Genomic DNA, 19,332 nt, shown 5'->3' on the forward strand with positions numbered 1-19,332 from the left:
CTTTTGGTGTTTTAGTCCTAGTTCAGCCAGTATTACCGAGTGTTTAGCCCAGGTTCAACCCAGTATTACCAAGTCTTTAGTCCAGGTTCAACCCAGTATTACCAAGTCTTTAGTCCAGGTTCAACCCAGTATTACCAAGTCTTTAGTTCAGGTTCAACCCAGTATCACCAAGTCTTTAGCCCAGGTTCAACCCAGTATTACCAAGTCTTTAGTCCAGGTTCAACCCAGTATTACCAAGTGTTTTAGTCCCGTTTGATCTAATACGTGTTTGTATTTTTATCTGTGAGGAGTTTCGGGTTTCGCTGACAGTATCCAGAGAAATAGGAGCATCAAATGCAAAGTGGTAAACTTCACATCTGTTAATCCGAGTACGGCGTCTTAGGAAGTGCTGCTGTCCAACTCAAACACGCACAAACCAAAACGTTTGCGATCCAACACACATCTGACAAACCTGACATCATCACCCGAAATGCACACACACACACACACACACACACACACACACACACTCACAGTAAAACCAGGTTGGTTCCCACAATACCTCAGCCAGTGTTTGTCCAACTTGCTGCTCCATTTCACATCATGAAACAATAGAGCGCACACACAGTAAGTGGTTCCAGTGGTTTATGGAGCGGTGCTACGTCAATGCTGACCTCCAGCTGCCCGCAACACACACAGAGGGTGAGAAGGAGGGTGAGAGGGAGAGATATACAGAAATGTCCTCCCGGTCTAATTATACTCAGAAGTGGAAAGTACCTTTCGGTCATTTGGATAATTACAGAACGAGAGAACATTTTTAAGTAGTGGGATTTTACCAGTTTGTGGGACTTTTCTACTTTTTACTCCACTACATTTGTCTGATTTTACACGGAAACTGTTTTTTTTAAACTCCTGAAATATGAAACTGCGTAATCGAGCACACATTGATCCCTCCAAGCTGAATAAGGGTGGAATAAAACTGACGTTTTCTAGATAATTTTGTTTAGATAGTGCGCCACCGATGTGTGGATTGTGATGAAATGTAGTTTATAACGTTCCCCTCGGGAGGTTTTGTTGCAACTTTAGAGATTATCTGACTTTTCATCTTGCATCGTCACCATTTTAACTTCTCCAACACGTTGGTTTATGATCAAATACCTGCAGCGTGTGCAACGTTCTGCCACTGCGTCTTATGGCCGAGCACAGATGTGAATGCAATATGTTTTTATACAAAACCAAACAGGCAGTCACCTCTTTTAGCGCTTCGTGTTGTTGTTTTTCAGATTTTCCTGTCTGAAATCTGCGTTAATGAGGTCACAAGATCAGGAGGGTGGAGTCATCGTTTCTCGACCGTATTGAGCGAATTACCTGAGTCACCAAGACGGACTGAAGTCACCATAACAACAAAAACATCAAATCAAAAACAGAGGCGAGACACGAACAGCTGAGAGTCGTTTCTCTCGTATACAACGACAATTCTAGTGTCCCCGTAAAAACAGAGAAACGCTCAAAACGCGGTCAAACGTCCTCTCGTCGGGTCCATTGCTGAGCACAAACGTAGCTTATTGTAACACAAATAACAGAACAGTTCAGTCCTGGACTTTGTTGCTGTGCTAAATTTGCACACACACACATTTGGGGTATCAGAAATTCAGTTTGGAAAACCAGTAGCAAAGGTTTTCTGGTCACCATGCTGCTGGTTTGAACTCCATTTAACCCATTTAACCCTTTGAGAAGCAGCAGTCTATGTGAGCTGTGTTTACAGGAATACCACCAGAGGATTCACCTTGATGCGTTGATTTACTTTCATACCAGAACAAGAGGTGTTCTCACGTCTGTACCAACCTGCATTAAGGTAATCGGTGTCCATGTACTTTGTGTTTCCAGTTGAACCTTTTCCCAGAGGAACAACAGAGTAGAGGAGCAACAGTGTCGTCTGCTGGTTCAACTGCAGACACACAACCGTCACAAACCATTGGAAAGCTGCATTATTCTACTATTATCTAGTGAAGGTGTGCCATCAACCGACGTCATTTCGGGCTTTTGTTTCGATGAACTTCACATTAATACTTTACAGAATAATCAGACAGCCCTCCTCCAAACCTGTATTGATCCATCGTGTTCAGCATGCACACTTACCGTGTTTAGGGCCACAGAGGTTCCCAGCATGCATCACGGTCAGGTTGTCGATCCATCGGACTACAAGGCTTCCTCAGCGCAATAGAAATTATAATGTAAACTCTTTCTAAACACATTTGAGCGGAAAAAAACAAAAAACTTTGGGTTGAGCCTGTTTTCTGCAGAACAGTGAGTGAACAGTGACACCTGCTGGCCAAAGCAGGAATAGCTTTGTTAAATTGAAGTTAATTATTCCGTTCATTAGCTAACTAAAACCAAAGTTTACAGACTAATACAACAGTGCTGCCTTGATGTTGAGCATTAGTTGAATTTCTAAGCTATATTCCTTTCTTTCTTGGTCAATATAACGCCAGAATATGAAGAAAAGATCCACATTTTCCCACAGCTCAAGGTGGCATCATCAAATACTTTTCTTTTGTCTGTTCCTGATTAAGGTTGTAAAATAGCATATTGTGTCAGTTGTCAAGTGGCAATTAGTGAATAATGGGCATTTTTTCTGAAAACATTAAATTATTTAATTAATTGCCCTGAGGAGAGGCACAATAGCAGTTTGGCCAATAACTGAGACATTTAAAAAGTGTATTTGTATTGATGTAAGGTTGATAGTACACATCTAATAATATTGTGTACAATATTCTAGCCCCTCTTAAAATATTATACACACACACACACACACACGTATGGTTACACACTCTCTCCCCACCTTCCTTCACTTGTATTTTTAATATAATTAATGTGCTAAAAGTGACAAAATGCAGAATCAACAAAGAATTTCATGCATTTCTTTTACAATTATATATATATATATATACATATATATATATATATATATATATATATATATATATGAATGTATAAAATAAAGTATAGAAGCAGAATGACAACTTCCGTAAGGTTGTAAAACAGTTGAAATCTTTTAACAGAAACACACCGTTTTATTTTGAAGGTCAAACAGTTTTTACATGAATAAAATACAACACTATATGTCAACATCGGGCTCTGTGTGCGCGTGTGTACACGTGTGTGTGTGTGTGTGTGTGTGTGTGTGTGTGTGTGTGTGTGTGTGTGTGTCAGTAACATGTCCAGTATCCAGTGTCTCACAGTCTTACTTCATAGAGTAAATACAAACAATGGAGACAAAATAAAAACAAAAAAAAAACAAGGCAGAAGTGTTCATTACATTCAACACAGCAGGTAGCAGCCGGCGTGCGGTCCGTTCGACTCTGACTCCGCCCCCCTCTGTGTTGGACTCCTCCAGGAGTGTCGACTGATTGATCTTTGTGCCGGACCCAATCACATCCAACGCCGTCCTTCCACGAACCGACCAGACCGCTGGTCTCTCCCCGCAGCACCCGCTCAGATCATCAGAGCTCGGTCTGCGAGAGAGAGATAAAAGAGAGAGAGGGAGAGAGAGAGAAAAGAGAGAGAGAGAGAGACGGCCGTCAGACTCCGGTTCTCCGTCCGATTTGTGTTCTTTAAAACATTAAAACGGTTGTCAGGCGGTTCACCTTTGGTTTGTTGTGTAATCGCGGCGACAGCTGTTGTAGTCGCTGTGTGATGATGTCAGCTATCACGTTGGAGTCGCGGCTGTTGATGGGTTCTCCGCTGTGTTCATACTGTCAACACACAAACACACACAAGTTGAGGCTTTCAAATGTAGTAAAAATAAATTAAAATGAAGAATATTTCATTTTAAGAATGAACAGGATTCATACACATTTTGACGAATGCATTTCTATGACTTTAAACTAAATTTTTATAACCAAACATTTTGAAAAATCTGTGTGTAAACAGTAAAAAGTGATAAAATGTAGTATTTAAACTAACAATGAGGATTCAAAGCATACAGTAAACCTTAAATGACACAAATGAATGAGAGACAATAGTTTGATTAAAAGAATAAACATTTATATAGACGCCTGTATGTATGCTGCTTATATTCTGAGCCTCTTTCTTTTAAAAGCATATGAATTATGTCAAACTCAGCGTAAATGAACGTCATGAACACATGAATATAAATACATTTACACCACTTTTACAAAACCTTTCAGATTTTAATGTCTTTTCCAAAGCCTGGAAATAATTCCATTTTAAGTTTCTCTAGAGGCTACGAACTCTGACTGAGGTACTTTTGTGCCGTTAGGTAGTATGATTGTGATATTATATTCATTTTTGTATGGCCTGACTCAGGTTAAACCCTTTGTAAAACATGAACAAATACATAAAGAGAAAGAAGGCCGTAGCATTTCCTTTCATTATCTTGTTTAAAACTAAAGCACACTGAACACTTCCTTCTTCTACTGGTGGGATTTCCCAGTGTTCGTATCTGCAACTCTCAACAGAGGCGAGCAAGAAGCGAGGCGGCTCTTTAGCTATCGCCATCGTTGATTTTGGACGCGTGAGCGATCTCTCTTCTTCCTCGTGTCTGTGGAGAGTTTCACGTGTTCAGTGCTGATCGGGCCGGACGAACAGAGCAGAACGTGCGGCTGTTCTTTCAGGTTTGCTTGGCGTCAGAAGAACTCTCATATATATGTCTATGAAAATGCTGCTGCTTTGCGTGTGTGTGTGTGTGTGTGTGTGTGTGTGTGTGTGTGTGTGTGTGTGTGTGTGTGTGAGTGTGTCCTCACCCTCCTTGTTCCCTGGTACGGGTAGAATCTGACGGTTGGGTAGGCGGTGATTCCAGCTGATTGACAGGTCTGATGATGAGCCTGACAGTCCACCTTCCCCGCTCGAACTTTCCCTTTAAGCACCTGTCAATCACACGGAGAACGTCCCTCATTAAAAAATCCTCTCTTTCAGCAACATGTCAGTGTGCGGTTCCTGCCCCTGCCTGACGGGAACCGCAGAGCAGGAGGTGAACAAAAATAAAAAAGGATTATCGAGAGAAAAAAGCAAAACGCCATCTCACCCGAGCCAGGACCTCAAACTCGGGGGCGAAGTGTTGACAGGGTCCACACCAAGGGGCGTAAAAGTCCAGGACCCAGTGATCCTGACCCGACAGAACCAGAGACCTGAAGGACTCTGGGGTCAGGTCCACCGAGGCTTTGGGTAAGGCGCTGCACACAAGACAACAACACAATTATAGGAGTCTGCATCAACACCAGTATTGATTCTTTGTGACACGTGAAGACAGAACATAGAGAGAGAGGAAGCCTCACCTGAGTGCCCATGATCTCAGTGAATGAGAGTCTCTGTTCCAGCCATTATAACTCCTGAAGAGACACAAGATCAATAAGCAATAAACATCTTCAATCTGTCACAACAGGTTTAACGGGTTCACTGAAAAGGATGAAACTGATATCCAAATTAACCAAATTTCCCGACGTGCTGAACACGGTACATGTGAACACAATGAGGACATTTAAAGTGCGTTGCGTACGTGTAGCGGTCCGGCTGCCGGGTGTTGCCGAGATACAGCCGGATTTCGGGGTACCCTCTCACACTGTGGCCCTGACAGAACGACGAGAACTGCTGACAGTCGACCGAACCGACCAGGATCTGACCCGACAGCAGCTGGAGGGTGAGACGCAGACAGAGAGAGACACACACACACACACACACACACAAAGGTTAGACACGTGACACTTCATCCTCACACATCCAGAACGTGGAGTTTTAATGAAGAGACAAAAGTTGTGTTGTGAAAATTATGAAAAAACAGCGGAGACAGATCTGCGCTGCAACGGATTCTTAAACTGGATGTCTGTGCTTTATTTAGTTTAAGCATCTGCCAGTGACAAAACACAGCTGTGAGGGATAACCTGTATTTTTAAATATGAAAAACGAGGACTTGCAGTTGTCCAATTATTTATAATTATTTGGCGCAGCACTAGCCTCAGTATTTCTTAACTTCTCTGCATGTGTGATTTTTGCACTCTGTGATGTGTGGTGTGCATATACTGATGGGTGTGTGTGTGTGTGTGTGTGTGTCAGTGTGTGTGTGTGTGTGTGTGTGTGTGTGTGTGTGTTACCCTGGCCATGCGTCTCCACTCTGGAATCAGAGCCTGACAGGGGCCACACCATGGAGCGTAGAAATCCACCGCCCAGATCTGCCCCTCAGCTCGACCTGCAAGCAACACATCAGGAGAATAAAATGATATAGAGAGAGATATATGCATGTATATATAAATAAATAAAGTAGCAACAACAGTAGAAGTTAGAACAGGGACTAGGAACCTGGTATATTCAGTCCGACCAGTCAAGACTCAATAGTTTAAATTCTAATCATCCTCACTTGCTCGCAGCTATAATATTACATATTGGAACGTGGCCATAACTGGAGTTTCAAGTGTCATGTAAGAGTGAAGTTCCTGCAGCTTACAGACTGCATTGTTTGCTGCTGATGCGCCAACAGAGCGAAACAGCCTGAAGTGGTTTCACAGAAAAACAAGTTTTTAAGTTTGAGACTTGTGGTTTTGCACCTGGTGGATGAACCCAATAAAAGACCTGAAGAGTTCAGCGCAACCGGTTCTTGGTCTGGCGGTTAGCAGCAGGACTACCTGTTGCTCGAAGAACTAGTTTACCTTTAACTTTCTCGTTGAAGCTGGAAGGATCCAGGATCATCACCGACGGACTGACCAGATCCTGCAAACACGGAGAGAATCTCTGTCAGCCGAAGACGCTCTTGTTGATGCTTTGTATTCAAACCCATTTTTTCAGAAGGCGGCAGCAGTAAGGCTCCATCCGAGCTAGCGAAAGCACAAGGACTAGCGTTTATTACGTCATACTAGCATGTCCCTGTTACGTAGTAGCACCTGAATGAACTCCAGGATGCCGTCAGCTGAGTGTTGTCCTTCATATTCGTGGACAGAGGAGCCGTTGAAGATCACTGTGGTGGGATAAGCCTGAATTTTATACTGACAAACGGAGAGAGAGAGAGACAAACAGATTATCAACCCGTCTGCGGCGTGCACACGTTTCTGTGCGGTCCAGATGTGCACATGCTCACCGTAGAGCAGAGGTTGTGGTGGATGGTGCAGTCCAGAGTGCCGAACTTCATCTGTCCGGCCAACTGGATCGAAGCTTTTCTCAGTTCAGGCAGCAGAGCTCGACACGGAGGACACCACTGCCAACGTGAACCAAACTTTCATTTCTTTCATATCCAAGTCACAATCACAATGTTTTTTAGGAATGTTTCTGTTCCAGCCTGAGGACAATAACTCTTGACTGACTCTCTCTCATCTCTCCCTGAAGAGTGCGGGCATGTAGAGCGAGCAGCTCTGATGACGAGGTGGTGACTTTCTCTCCTTATCGCTCACTGTTTGTGTTGCAGGTGGAGCGCCGTCACCAGCCCTGAAGGTAAACAGGCTTTCTGGGTAATCGAGCAACAAAGCGTGAAGTATAAAACTACCTGAAGGTTAAAAGAAGCCCGTCGGTAATGACGTGGCATTTCCACCTGTAATATTTATCACTTCATTTTGTGCTTCCCTGCAGATGAAGACCATCGTCCTCCGTTGTTCCTGCCCTTTACAGGCATCGCAAGACGCAAATAACAAGCATCAAACTGCAGGAATTATCAGACTATATGCTAGTATTTGAATGTATTCACTGTCAAATAGGAATAATGGCTAGTAAGGAACTCCTAAATGCTATTAATGTTTTTTTTTAATTGTTATTTTTGGACATTTTTTTAGTTTTCCCTATTGCAATGAACCGTGACCCAAAAAGCGAGGCACCTCCCAAACCGTGAACTGTGTGTACTTTTACATCTAGCATTATGTATCTGGTCCACTACTTTTTTTGGGGCGGAAGATACAGTCCGTGTTTGCTAAGATGGGCCACGAATCAGTAACACACAATATTAAACAGGCTTAGTTTGTCAAACACTACATTAACAGAACTGAGTTTGAAGAAATGAAGAGGAAAACCCGAGGAGGTGAAATTAATGAATCGTACAATTAAAGTATTTTGTTACAAACCGGAGCAAAGAAGTCGACGAGCCACGGCTCCTTCCTGTCTGAAGGGAAGTTGTCCGGCCTCAGAGTCGTCACATGAGCACGAACGCTGTCCCTCGCAAAACCCACAATGTTGTACAGCACATCTTTACCTGCAGACGGGACAGACACACAGGTGACGCAGACAGACAGGCGGAAGAGACGAGGAGAACGAGACATTTGAAGACGTCCCTTTGGGGAATTGAAATTCTGTGGTACCGACCGTGGTGGATCTCAAAGTCGTGGATTCCCAGTCCTTTGAAGACCGCCACACAGGGTTTATGGATGTAGAGGGACTGACACAACTTTGAGTCGGCTTTACAGTCGACTCTACCGACCTGGAGAGACAGACAGTCAGTCAGACATAAGAGGCCGAGAGAAAGACATCCTGATAGAGAGACAGACAGACAGCGTTGTACCTGTATGTGGTCATTTTGGAGGAAGGTCTGCAGCTTCTTGTACTCGTTGGAGGCGGGGCTTCCGTCTCCAAACACAAAACTCACCAACCAGCGATGATGGGCGAGTTTCCTCTGGGGATGAGAAGTTACAACAGGATGAACATTGTGTTTTGTATTTTAGAGTGTCGACGTGTCACTGAAAGCTGAAGGGTATTTGTGAGTGGATGTCGCTGGAAGTCGTAAAGTGTTTGTGCGTGCGAGTGCCGAGAAAAGTTGTACAGTATTTATGAGTATGAGTACGTAAAAGTTGGAGGGAATTTGTGCGTGTGAATACCTAAAACTTCTAAGGTATTTGTGAGTGCGAGTACCTAAAGGTTGGAGGGTACGAGTGTAAAAAAGTTGGAGGGTATTTATGAGTACGAGTACGTAAAAGTTGGAGGGTTTTTGTGAGTGTGAGTACATAAAGTTGGAGGGTATTTGTGAGTGTGAGTACATAAAGTTGGAGGGTTTTTGTGAGTGTGAGCACATAAAGTTGGAGGGTATTTGTGAGTGTGAGTACCTGGAAGTTGTCACCGGTCAGTTGTTCCAGATCAGGCAGGTGGTTGATGACCTCATTGTAAATCTCCCTACTGTCCAGAGTATTCAGCCACTGGAACACAGACACAGAGGAGTCAGTGCTGCAGTCCTACACAAGAATGATCACAGACCGCACAGCACTGGTGTCTGTGTCTTACCAGTATGCTGCCCGGTACATCCAGAGAACTTCCAGGTGGGAACAACGCCGTCACTCCGCTAGTCACCTGAAATACAGCAGAAGGATTAGACACTACTACAAGTACTGCAATTGTCCACTTAAGTATTTGACAGTAGTATTATCAGTAGTATTGCAGTTGGGCTGAAACATACCTGGAAACTGTCACAGAGCTGTTCCTGTGAGGTGCAGTCCATCCACCCCACCTTCACCAGACCATCCTACACACACACGAATTAGATATTTATATCATAATTAAATCATTAGACTTAATCACAGTGAATATGCGGTAAAGGCATTTCTTCTACAAGCACATTTTACCCACAGAATTAGATAGTGATGTTGAGCCTGTTCCATAATTGAGATTCATACATTATTTTTTTTTAAAAACATGCACAAAAAAAAGGGGTTCTCAAATATTCCTTAATTTACTGATAACACTGTGTGAGTCGTGCACAGTCCACATGACTCCAATATCACTACATTTTCAACTGGCTTGCTCGTTAGGCTGAGAAAAACCCACTGAAACCCCCGAAAGCCTGACTCACTGAACATGTTGCCTCTGCTGCGAGAAATAGCGACTCAGCTCTTTTTCCAATATACAAGTTTGTTTTTTTCGTCAAAAGTGTATTAATTTCTTTCCACATTAGCAGAGAGCTTATATAACTATATTACAATATCACTGCTGAGTTCTCACCAACATCCCGGCCACCTTCTGCCTCGTTCTGGGCTCCAGGCAATCTTAGGGGGAGAGGACATAATTACTACACGATAGGTCAGCTATATACTCACATCACACACACACCAATGTATATATGCATGGTGTGCGTGCAGAGAGAGACATGTGACTGAATGTTTCAAGTGAAAATCAGACATAGCATTCAAAAAAAGTTTGTTTTTTTATTTTAAAGAGCCTGATATCCACGTGTGCGTTACCTCCGGTGTCACAGCAGAAAGTGATCAGCCAGCCGATCCCGGACGCGTACGCGCTCTCTATCTCGCTGTACATGTTTCCTGACAAAAGAAAAATGCAACCACACCCACGCGGTCAGACCACACAAAGACAAATATGATCGGTTATAAAAGACATGAATTGTAAATGATGAAGAACAGCTCACCTTGCCAGAGCTGCGTGACGGTTGTTGTGATGAACTTCATGGAGAAGCGGACCAGGCTGTCTTTAGACCGCTCCTCGTTATACTTCTCGGGTCTCTGCGGGAAGACAAACAAAATGGGAATGAGAATAGAGAGCGAATAGAATTCAGCGAAGGCGAGTTTTATTTATCAAAAGTCAAGTCAAGTACATGATGAACAAGTAGAGAGAAGCAGGCGACGCTCATCAAGAAAACACATCAGTCAAATCTCAAAATGAGAGGAAATCTCGCTCGTTCGTGGCTTCATTGTGAATATAGCAGGTCAGCGTTGTTTTTTGTTGTTGTGTATTTTATCTTTTCATTTGCACAATATGAGTAACACGTGTGAGAAAAGATTGTGTTCTAGATCTCGTTATTTCAATAAAAACAGTCAAAGTCGGCATAATATTGTCCCAGATGCATCAAAATAAAATCAGTTTAGATGAGCTGGGGGAAAAACAAGAAGATCCACTGAGCTAACTAACGACATTATACTTTAATTGGATTAACCTTTGGCATGAGTACAATATAACAGCTGGCATTATTGCGCAAAACTGACTTTAAATTTAACCAAAAGCTCACTGGTGAGCTGTCGTTGGATGAGCCTGCAGGTTATTCCTGAGAAGTTTATTCATGTAAAACACGGAGCTGACTCAGGAGGTACTGTTCACTTCCATTTTATCTAATGAAGCATGACACACTTCCCTCACACTCACGTATGATTAACAAGGAAACAATCGATGAACACACCTGTCCTGCTCTGAATATGAACAGACTCGGGTAGCTGTTGATGCCTTTACTCCGGCAGAGGTGGTTGTTGTCTCCACAGTTCACCGCTCCGATCCTGATGACTCCATCCATCTCTTTGGCGAAGTCCCTCCACTGAGAGGCAAACGCGTTCGTTAGAGAGACGCAATTTACGACACAGGACTATGCAGATATTTTATTTTTTTTAATTTAAAAGAAAACAAAATTAAAACAGAAAAACAGACTTTAAAAAGGACAAATTAAAGAAAAAAAATGAGCTTACAATGGAATTCAAGAACCATAAAAGGACCCGGTGAGCCGCAAACAATCTGCTTATTCAGTGTGTTTAGTTTATGTTTCAAGTGTTTATGACACATTTTAGTGTTATATTACCGTTGGAGCCAGCTGGTGACAGTGAGAGCATCGTGGGAAATAGAAGTTAATGAACCAGATTTCTCCAGAGTTTACTGCTGCCTCTGAAACACACACACACACACACAACAATCATCACCTGTTTAAGTCTGCTATTTCCCACCCAACACCCATGTTCTAGTGAATTCCCACAGCCACCAAGGAAAGAGAGACAACAAGAGACATAATGAGTTGAGATATGGGAAATGGTTGGCACCAACAGTCAGGATTCGTCGAACTTTGCTGCTTCGAAGGTGATTTTTATTTAAAATCTGCCTTTTGTTCGTCACCCAACTATTAGAGAGTGCTAACACTGTAGACAGACAACAACAGCATCATCATAAAAGGCCCTTTTTGGACTCCCCGACCCCTGAACAGGAACCCAGCCGAATGTGCGGCCACAGACGCCGCTTCCAAGAATCAGACCCCAGAAGTCTGTGATGGTGGCCGGGAGCTTTACCCCGACATCAGCCATGCACACCCATTGTTAGTGGAACTAAATAGCAGAGTCAGATCTTCAGATCCACTCTGGCGAAACATAATTAAAATGAAAAACTCTTACCGAAATCTCCGCTGTCCAATGTGATGATCTCCAAATCATCATCGTAGATACCTGGACAGAAAGACAAACGTTTAGGAATGCAGACTTATTCACAGCAAGATGAGGTCATGGCTCCTCAAAGACAATATTACACACGACAGGTGTTACATGGTTACAAAGACTCACCGAAGTCATATCGGTAGAAGTTCCAGCTCTCGTAGCGTCCTCCCTGCTGCTGCTCGTCCAATCCCTTTTCTCCATATTTATCGTATTTCTTCCGGAGGTCCGCGTCCTTCAGAACCTCGTAGGCTCGATTCACCTGCAGGAACTTCTCATGGGCTGTGGCGTCGCCCTGAAACGCGACACTCGTGTTAGGGTTCAGGGTTATCTAGCGCACGCCGACTGGACTTCTATCAGGGTTTTTTGGGGTAGTCAAAGGTTTCATTGGGGGTGTTCACGGTTTAGGGTGAACAGGGTTCATACAGCACGCAGGTGCTGTATATAACTTTAGGTTGAGGCTTCTCGGGATAACTCACAGGGTTTTTGTCGGGGTGCATGGTGAGCGCCAGCTTCTTGAAAGCCTGTCGTATCTCTCTGGTCGTGGCCTCCCTATTGACTTTCAGCAGATTGTAGTAGTCTTGGCTCTCCGCCCAAACGCCCGCCGACAGGACGACGAGGAGCAGCAGCAGCAGCGGAGCCACCGTAACCTGGACTGGACGAGGCCGTTGAACCCCGAGGACGAGCCTGTGCCCCATCACCAGTTCTCCCAGCGCAACCACAGTCACCAGCAGAGGCCGAGCAGCTGGAACACACAGGAATATTATTCCTGACTCAAATGCTACCAGGTTTGATGCTTTGTGATGAAGAACAACCGTGCAGCCATGAACATAAACCGGACATGCAATTTTATTTGCATCACATGCAAACAAATAACCATGGCAAATAGAGTCATTGTTAAAGCAGCATGATGTGTTACAACCTCGTTATAACTGTATTAATTGCTCCGCGTGTTTCTGAACGTGCTCAGGTGGATTGGCTTGGAGCATGGGCGTGGCTGAGGAAGTGTCTGCTGCGCATTGGTGACAGTTTACTATCTGAATTTGTGTGATCTTATTTCTTACGGTAGAATAAAGTGGCTCCTGCTCATCAAACCCAGACACTTATCTAACTTAGTTATTATCTTCTGGGATTTATTTCTCTTGTTTTTTGGATATATTGGAACAAATGTCTATGGTTTTTAAAGCACAAGTGCCTTTTAAACTGCAATGTTTATACCTGTCTTGGTGTCCTTGCATTGTATTAATTTTGCATTTGGTTTGGCTGTTTTTATCATTCCTCCTGTCCATACTGTCTGTGAGGAGACCGCTTTTAAGCGTGACTCCTCTTAAAGTAATGTGTGGGAGATCTACAGCCTGTGTTCTGCGTAAAAACATTCTAAGGTTCAAGTTGAAGTTAATATGCAGAAGTTTGAGTTAGATAATGCAGAACAGTATCTTCCAGAAGTCAAAATACTTTGAACAAAATGTCCAACCTATGAGCATCGGTGGAGGGACACAGGGAGCAAATGTTGTACTAAAAAGGACTCAGACAGCTGAAGCCTCGGATTAGCTTTAGCTGAACTTACAAATGCATTTATTTTGTAAAGATCAAGGGCTGCAGAGGTCAGAGATCACTTCAGAGCCACGATGAACAAGGACACGCGTTCTGCAAATATCATAATCAAGAAAGAGCTGAGAAAATTCTGCAATGATCCTTCGAGACACCTTTTGTAATAAAGGAGTTTCCTGATCATCTGAGTAAAAACTTAACATGTAATGTTAGTAGAGTTGTCTCCAATAACAAAAAAAAAAATATTTTTCTTTTTGTTAGTGGTTAAACAGGTAAAACACTGAATGAGAAACAGTTCATCTTTGACTTGTGGAAAACACCTTAAATACGAACACAGAAAAATCAATACAGATTTCAGCACTTAGAAACTGCAAACCAATAAAAAGAGGCATACCAGAGCATTCTGAGAAAAAGTAATACATTTACTTTCATATGCTGTGAATAACCAGCAATAAAACACATATAATACTACAGATAACATATCAATAACTACATGTAATGTTCTAAATGAATATATATTTTAAAAAAGAGTCTTACACAACAGGTACAGTTGAGAAGAGAGACGTCCACAGGTTCAAATCTTAAATAACTCAGATTTTGTGTCTTTCTTGAGCCAGAAGAACATCTATGATGAGCTCCACTAAGCTAGGTTAGCTAGCTGCGCGTCAGCAGCAACTATTTTAACTTGCTAGCTAGTCAACGTTTATCAGCTTTAAGCTGCCCGCAGCGTGTTGGCGAAGCTACAGACGATATTAATCTGTCGTGTCGGTCTGATTCAAACAGCAGCTGCGTTGCTCAACTTTTAAAAGCCTTTCAGCGGCTGAAGATCCGCACCAGCGTCCGGTTCAAACCGGCATCAAGCTACACGCAGCAACAACAACGTCACTTCCGTTTGAGTCATTTCACAATAAAAGAAAGGCCTCCAAGCAAGAGCGCAGACAATATGACAGTAAGAAGTATTCGGATCCGTCGCACCGTGAAATTACTTCACTGCAAATGAAAGTATTGCATTCAAACATGCCTTACGTAAATATAAGTATTATCAGTAAAATGTACTTAAAAGCATATACATGAAGAAAAAAAAACACTTGTCATCAGTAAATTGTTTCCTGTCAGTATTACCGCTGCATTAATGTGTATGTTTCATTTGAATACTTTTGATGTTATGTTAATTTTAACTAACTAATGCATCATACATTGATATTCCGGCTTTTTAATAAGACTTTATAATAAATCACCTACGGCCAAATCAATCGCCCATCCATAACACAATTTCTTTTCAATTGATATATTATTCTGTTATATTTTGTATATATTGTGAATTGTTGGCTTAATAAAGTATCTATCTATCTATCTATCTATCTATCTATCTATCTATCTATCTATCTATCCGTCCGTCTGTCTATTTATCTATCTATCTATCTACTGTACTACATTATACAATTATAATTAGATCATCTTGTGTTTTTCATGAGAAGTGTTCATGAACTCAGAGAACAGTGATGTGTTCAACTTTTTGATGATGAAGAAGCCAGCACAAGTAGTAAATGTACTTCGTTGCGTTCCAAGTTTGCGTTACGCTTTTATTTTGACAACAGAGCAGTTTCCTTTTTGCGGGATGTTTTTTGTTGCCTCCGGCAATTGATTAAACTCGGGCGCCACAGGCCGCATTCCGATGACACATATTTGGTGCATTCAGGGCCGCATGTAATATAGAAAACATTCCAATAACTCATTCAAAATATATACTTGTTATTTTAAAATGTTTACTTTTCAACAAACCATCATTTTATTATTCATATGTAGTTACATTACACCATGGATCATGTTGTGTGTTTGATGTTTCTGTTTACTTGAATTTTTTTTTATATTGTAATTTTATCTCCCGTGAACGCATCTTCACGTGGACGCTGTCTAAATGCGCCACAAGATACCCAAGTTAGCTGCAGTACTGTGATTATCTGTCATACCTCCACCACAAGCTCTGAGCTACAGAAATAAACTGCAGCGGACTGAGTACCTGATTTTAAACCTCAACTTTAACTAATTGGTTGTGATTTTTTTTTTAATACAGATTTATTAAAGTAGACTTTACCACAGCAGTGAGAGTGAGGAATCAGTTAGCTTCGCTAGCCGGGTAAGCTAGCCGGCCATTTCTTTTGCCTGGCGTCACTTCCTACTTTTTGAAAATCGCGGCCAGAAAGAAAACGAAGCAGAGATGGAGCTACAAGGTAAAGAAACTCTCCTGTTAAGTCCATGTTCTGCTGTTATCGGCTTGTCATAATGTTCTGCTATATGTTTATAAATGCTCTGTCTGCTCTGACATGTTGGCTCAGCGTCAGCTCATTGACTTTCCTGTTTTTTTTAAGAGGTAAAAAAACATTATTAAATGTCAATCAATGGATTTAAGTTTTTATCATGTTCACAAAGACTGATAGCAAACTAATTAAAGCAGAGTTTTGACTGTATTTTACTGTCATTGTGCTGAGATTCCAGACAGTTGTTTCCTTCTCTTATATCGTCACTTCACCTTTTATGGACTTCGACTATTCTACAACCAGTTTACATCTCTAAATACATGTATTACATATATCATACATTTCTGTTTACATCATAGGTTGATCATTTAGCAATTTCTGCACCCTATTCACTACAAATAGCATTATTTAGTTAATATGTGTAATATTTTAACTTCTACACTATTTAATGTCTTAGATTCTCCCTTTTTATTAATTTCATGAGCGTTTTCAAAGGGAGCATGAGAGCAAATGTATTTATTGCAAACAACTGCTTCTCTGTAGTTATTGTGCATTTGACAATACATCATTTTAAGCAGACTGACATCATCAAATAGGATTGAAGTGGTTTCTGGCCCCTGAATGTCATTTAGCAACATCCTCAAAGACTCTTTTTCCATCTTAACTGAAACATAGTCTTATCAGCAAATTTCCATTTCCCCATGTTGCCAATGTTTTCTTTTCCTCAAAAGATTTTTAGCTGGAAGTGATGCATGTCTTTGCTCTGATCTGTACAATGTGAATCCAAATTCACACTGTTATTATACCTACCTGTCCCCGTCTCTCAGTGGGAACCGAACCGATGACCCTGGGCTCTCCCACCTCTCCGAAGTCGACCCCTGGAGCTCAGTTTCTCCCCGGCTTCCTGATGGGCGACCTGCCGGCTCCAGCTAGCCCCCAGCCACGTCCCTTCAGTCTGGCCATGCCCATTTTTGAGAGCTCAGGTACGCCCCGAGGTCAGCAGGAAGACGCCCGTCATCTGCACATTAGCTGGTCCTTGGTTATTCTGTTGATTTATTACTGTCTGTTTTCTGTCCTGCACTTCAGGAGGAGGTGGAGGCTCTGCACCGCAGCCCGTTGTCCACACCCCTAAAGATAAAAGTGGAGCGCCACCTGTTCGCAGTATCCATCACGACATGATTAATGCGACGACGCCCCTTAACACTCTCAGACAGGTTAATTCAAAGACACTTTCTGAAAATAGTATTTATTCAGAATTGAACAGTCATGAGGATCAAATGTGATTAAGGCAAGAAGAGTCTGAACACCTTTTTTTATGTTCCTCTTCAGGCTTTTCCAGTTATGCAGTCTCCTCTGTCTGCACGGGGGGCATCGACTCCAGGTACACACGGATACTATAGTACTACTACTGGTACCAGATATTCTACCGCTGATATTAGTAGACAACAAGTCAAGCTTACAGCTGGTGTGTGTATATATATAACATACATTTAAAATGTAAGCTCATTATTGGTAATAGTGAGGATCTTCTCCATAGAAATGATAAAGCTGAATGCTAAATTCAGCATACATATTACATACATATTTCATGTAAATTAATACAATTTCATTTTTCTCCACCCCTTTGGGGAGATACCTGCTAGTGAGTCTCTGGAACTATGTTTTGGCATTGCACTAAGAGGTGATACCTATTTCCAGATGCAATAACTCTCTGGCATTTTAAAAGAGCAGGAAATTTCTTTATTTGCGATTCTCTCTTGAAAGAAAACAAAAAAACTCAGAAATCATATCTCTTCACCCTGCCTATATTTACTTTTCTGTCTGTTTGTCTCTCTCCCTCCCTCTGTTTTAAGGTGTGCAGCAGCTGTGCATGTCTCCAGCTCAGGTGGATCCTTTTTACAGTCAGGGAGAGTCTCTTTCATCTGAGGATCAGCTGGACCAGACATGGATCACTGTGTTTGGGTAATTATACTGCTAAATATGCTACTAACACAGCTGTACTGATTAATACACTGTACATACAAATAAATAAAATCTGTGTGTATATTTGTGTTTGTTAGCTTTCCTCCAGCCTCAGCCTCCTACATCCTGCTGCAGTTTGCACAGTATGGAAACATCCTCAAACACACGGTGAGACACACACACACACACACACACACACACACACACACACACATTACATTACATTAACTACAAACGTATAAAGTAAGTAATAAACCACTACTGGTAGAGGTTTAAAGCGTTTAGCAGGTGGTGGTGGGCTGTGGATATACTGCCAATACTTGTTTTTATATCCCAGTGCAGGACTCACAAAAATAACGATTTCAATGACAGGTTCCATTTAAATATGTGTTTTCATCGTTGGCTAGCTAATGTTTTTTTTGGACGCAGTGACACAAAAATAACAACTTTAAAAAAACTGAAGAAGTGGTGTTGGAGACCACTCGGCCATAAAGAGCTCCAAAATGTGTGGTGCGGACATATGACCCTAATTAAATTTAGATGCATAATCTCATTATGGGTGCTGGAGACATGTGAAGAATCACTGCAGTTTGTGAGCATGTCAGAGTGTTCAGCATCCTGATAACTAAATTGTATAGACCCAATAGATCCAAACGATTGGAAACATAGATTTTAGGTTATTCAGAGCTATATTGGTTTGAATTGAAGGATGTATTGATGATTTATTGACAGATGGCGTCTCCTGGTAACTGGATGCACCTTCAGTATCAGTCCAGACTTCAGGCCCGGAAGGCTCTGTCTAAAGATGGGAAAGTGTTTGGTGACGCCATCATGGTGGGAGTCAAACCCTGCATAGACAAGGTCAGTACCTGATGTTGGTACTGTTGTGTTTGGTTCTCTGCCGTCTGATTGGTCCTCGACATCAGGTGACACCGAGCCCGGTTTGAATCCTTTTCTCTCTTCTTTTTCAGAGTATGATGGACAGCAGCATGGCCGTCTCCTCTCCCCTCGCCTCCTCCTTCTCCTCCGTCCTCCCCTCTACTCCTCGCTCCACAATCAGACCCCTCAGCGCCGGCTACAGGAGCTCCTGCAGCGACTACCAGGTGACCTCTGAACCCCGGATCCACTGACGTGAAAAATCTCAACTGTGCATTTGTTTGACCGTTGAAATATAACTGTGTTTTCTGTCTTCAGGTGGTAACAGACAGACAGACACCAAGGAAGGACGACAGTTTTGTTTCCAAAGCGATGGAGTACATGTTTGGCTGGTGACATTGCACAATGCATCATGGGATACCTGCAGCCTTGAAGGAGAGGGGAGTCAATAGAGTGATGGATGAACTGATTCACTACACTGTGTGTGTGTGAGAGAGAGAGAGAGTGTGAGAGTGTGTGTCTGCTGAGGTTGAGAATCTTTTTGTCTTTCTCTTCTTTTATAATCAGTATTTTTTTAATGTTTTGTCTCCAATAAA

At 42.2% G+C, this 19,332-nt stretch overlaps 2 protein-coding genes across 3 annotated transcripts; one reads left to right on the top strand and one right to left on the bottom strand.

The window, feature by feature from the left end:
* Positions 1-3,275: 3,275 nt before the first annotated feature.
* dnajc10 (DnaJ (Hsp40) homolog, subfamily C, member 10) lies at positions 3,276-12,828 on the bottom strand. The gene is made up of 24 exons (XM_068573011.1): positions 12,569-12,828; positions 12,219-12,384; positions 12,054-12,104; positions 11,474-11,556; positions 11,084-11,215; positions 10,319-10,412; positions 10,137-10,214; positions 9,898-9,941; positions 9,356-9,421; positions 9,184-9,249; positions 9,009-9,098; positions 8,471-8,581; positions 8,275-8,389; positions 8,037-8,164; positions 7,067-7,183; positions 6,873-6,974; positions 6,642-6,702; positions 6,090-6,184; positions 5,498-5,631; positions 5,277-5,330; positions 5,027-5,174; positions 4,746-4,868; positions 3,627-3,734; positions 3,276-3,494 (listed from the first exon to the last, which is right to left on the bottom strand). Exons 1-24 carry the CDS (start codon positions 12,785-12,787, stop codon positions 3,483-3,485), a joined length of 2,397 nt encoding a protein of 798 aa, XP_068429112.1. The 5' UTR covers positions 12,788-12,828; the 3' UTR covers positions 3,276-3,482.
* Positions 12,829-15,573: 2,745 nt separating this feature from the next.
* nup35 (nucleoporin 35) lies at positions 15,574-19,332 on the top strand. 2 transcript variants are annotated; one of them, XM_068573014.1, is made up of 9 exons: positions 15,574-15,871; positions 16,726-16,893; positions 16,985-17,112; positions 17,228-17,279; positions 17,752-17,860; positions 17,959-18,028; positions 18,593-18,721; positions 18,832-18,963; positions 19,055-19,332. In XM_068573014.1, the coding sequence occupies exons 1-9, from the start codon at positions 15,859-15,861 to the stop codon at positions 19,130-19,132; spliced, it is 879 nt and encodes a 292-aa protein (XP_068429115.1). In that variant the 5' UTR covers positions 15,574-15,858; the 3' UTR covers positions 19,133-19,332. The 2 variants fall into 2 exon arrangements, with proteins under 2 accessions (XP_068429115.1, XP_068429116.1); XM_068573015.1 differs by having other exon boundaries at positions 16,726-16,881.

Source organism: Clinocottus analis, unplaced genomic scaffold (assembly GCF_023055335.1).
Source record: "Clinocottus analis isolate CAN_PGR_092001 unplaced genomic scaffold, fCliAna1.0.p SCAF_12, whole genome shotgun sequence".
Classification (NCBI taxonomy): domain Eukaryota; kingdom Metazoa; phylum Chordata; class Actinopteri; order Perciformes; family Cottidae; genus Clinocottus; species Clinocottus analis.

Excerpts from the sequence above, each read along its gene's own strand:
- dnajc10 (XM_068573011.1), bottom strand. The coding sequence starts at position 12,787 with ATGGGGCACAGGCTCGTCCTCGGGGTTCAACGGCCTCGTCCAGTCCAG. Across the intron at positions 12,385-12,568 it reads TGCACCCCGACAAAAACCCT|GGCGACGCCACAGCCCATGA; the intron begins GTGAGTTATCCC and ends GTCGCGTTTCAG. Across the intron at positions 9,942-10,136 it reads TTTCTGCTGTGACACCGGAG|ATTGCCTGGAGCCCAGAACG; the intron begins GTAACGCACACG and ends TCTCCCCCTAAG.
- nup35 (XM_068573014.1), top strand. Across the intron at positions 17,861-17,958 it reads ACATGGATCACTGTGTTTGG|CTTTCCTCCAGCCTCAGCCT; the intron begins GTAATTATACTG and ends TGTGTTTGTTAG. Across the intron at positions 18,029-18,592 it reads GAAACATCCTCAAACACACG|ATGGCGTCTCCTGGTAACTG; the intron begins GTGAGACACACA and ends ATTTATTGACAG.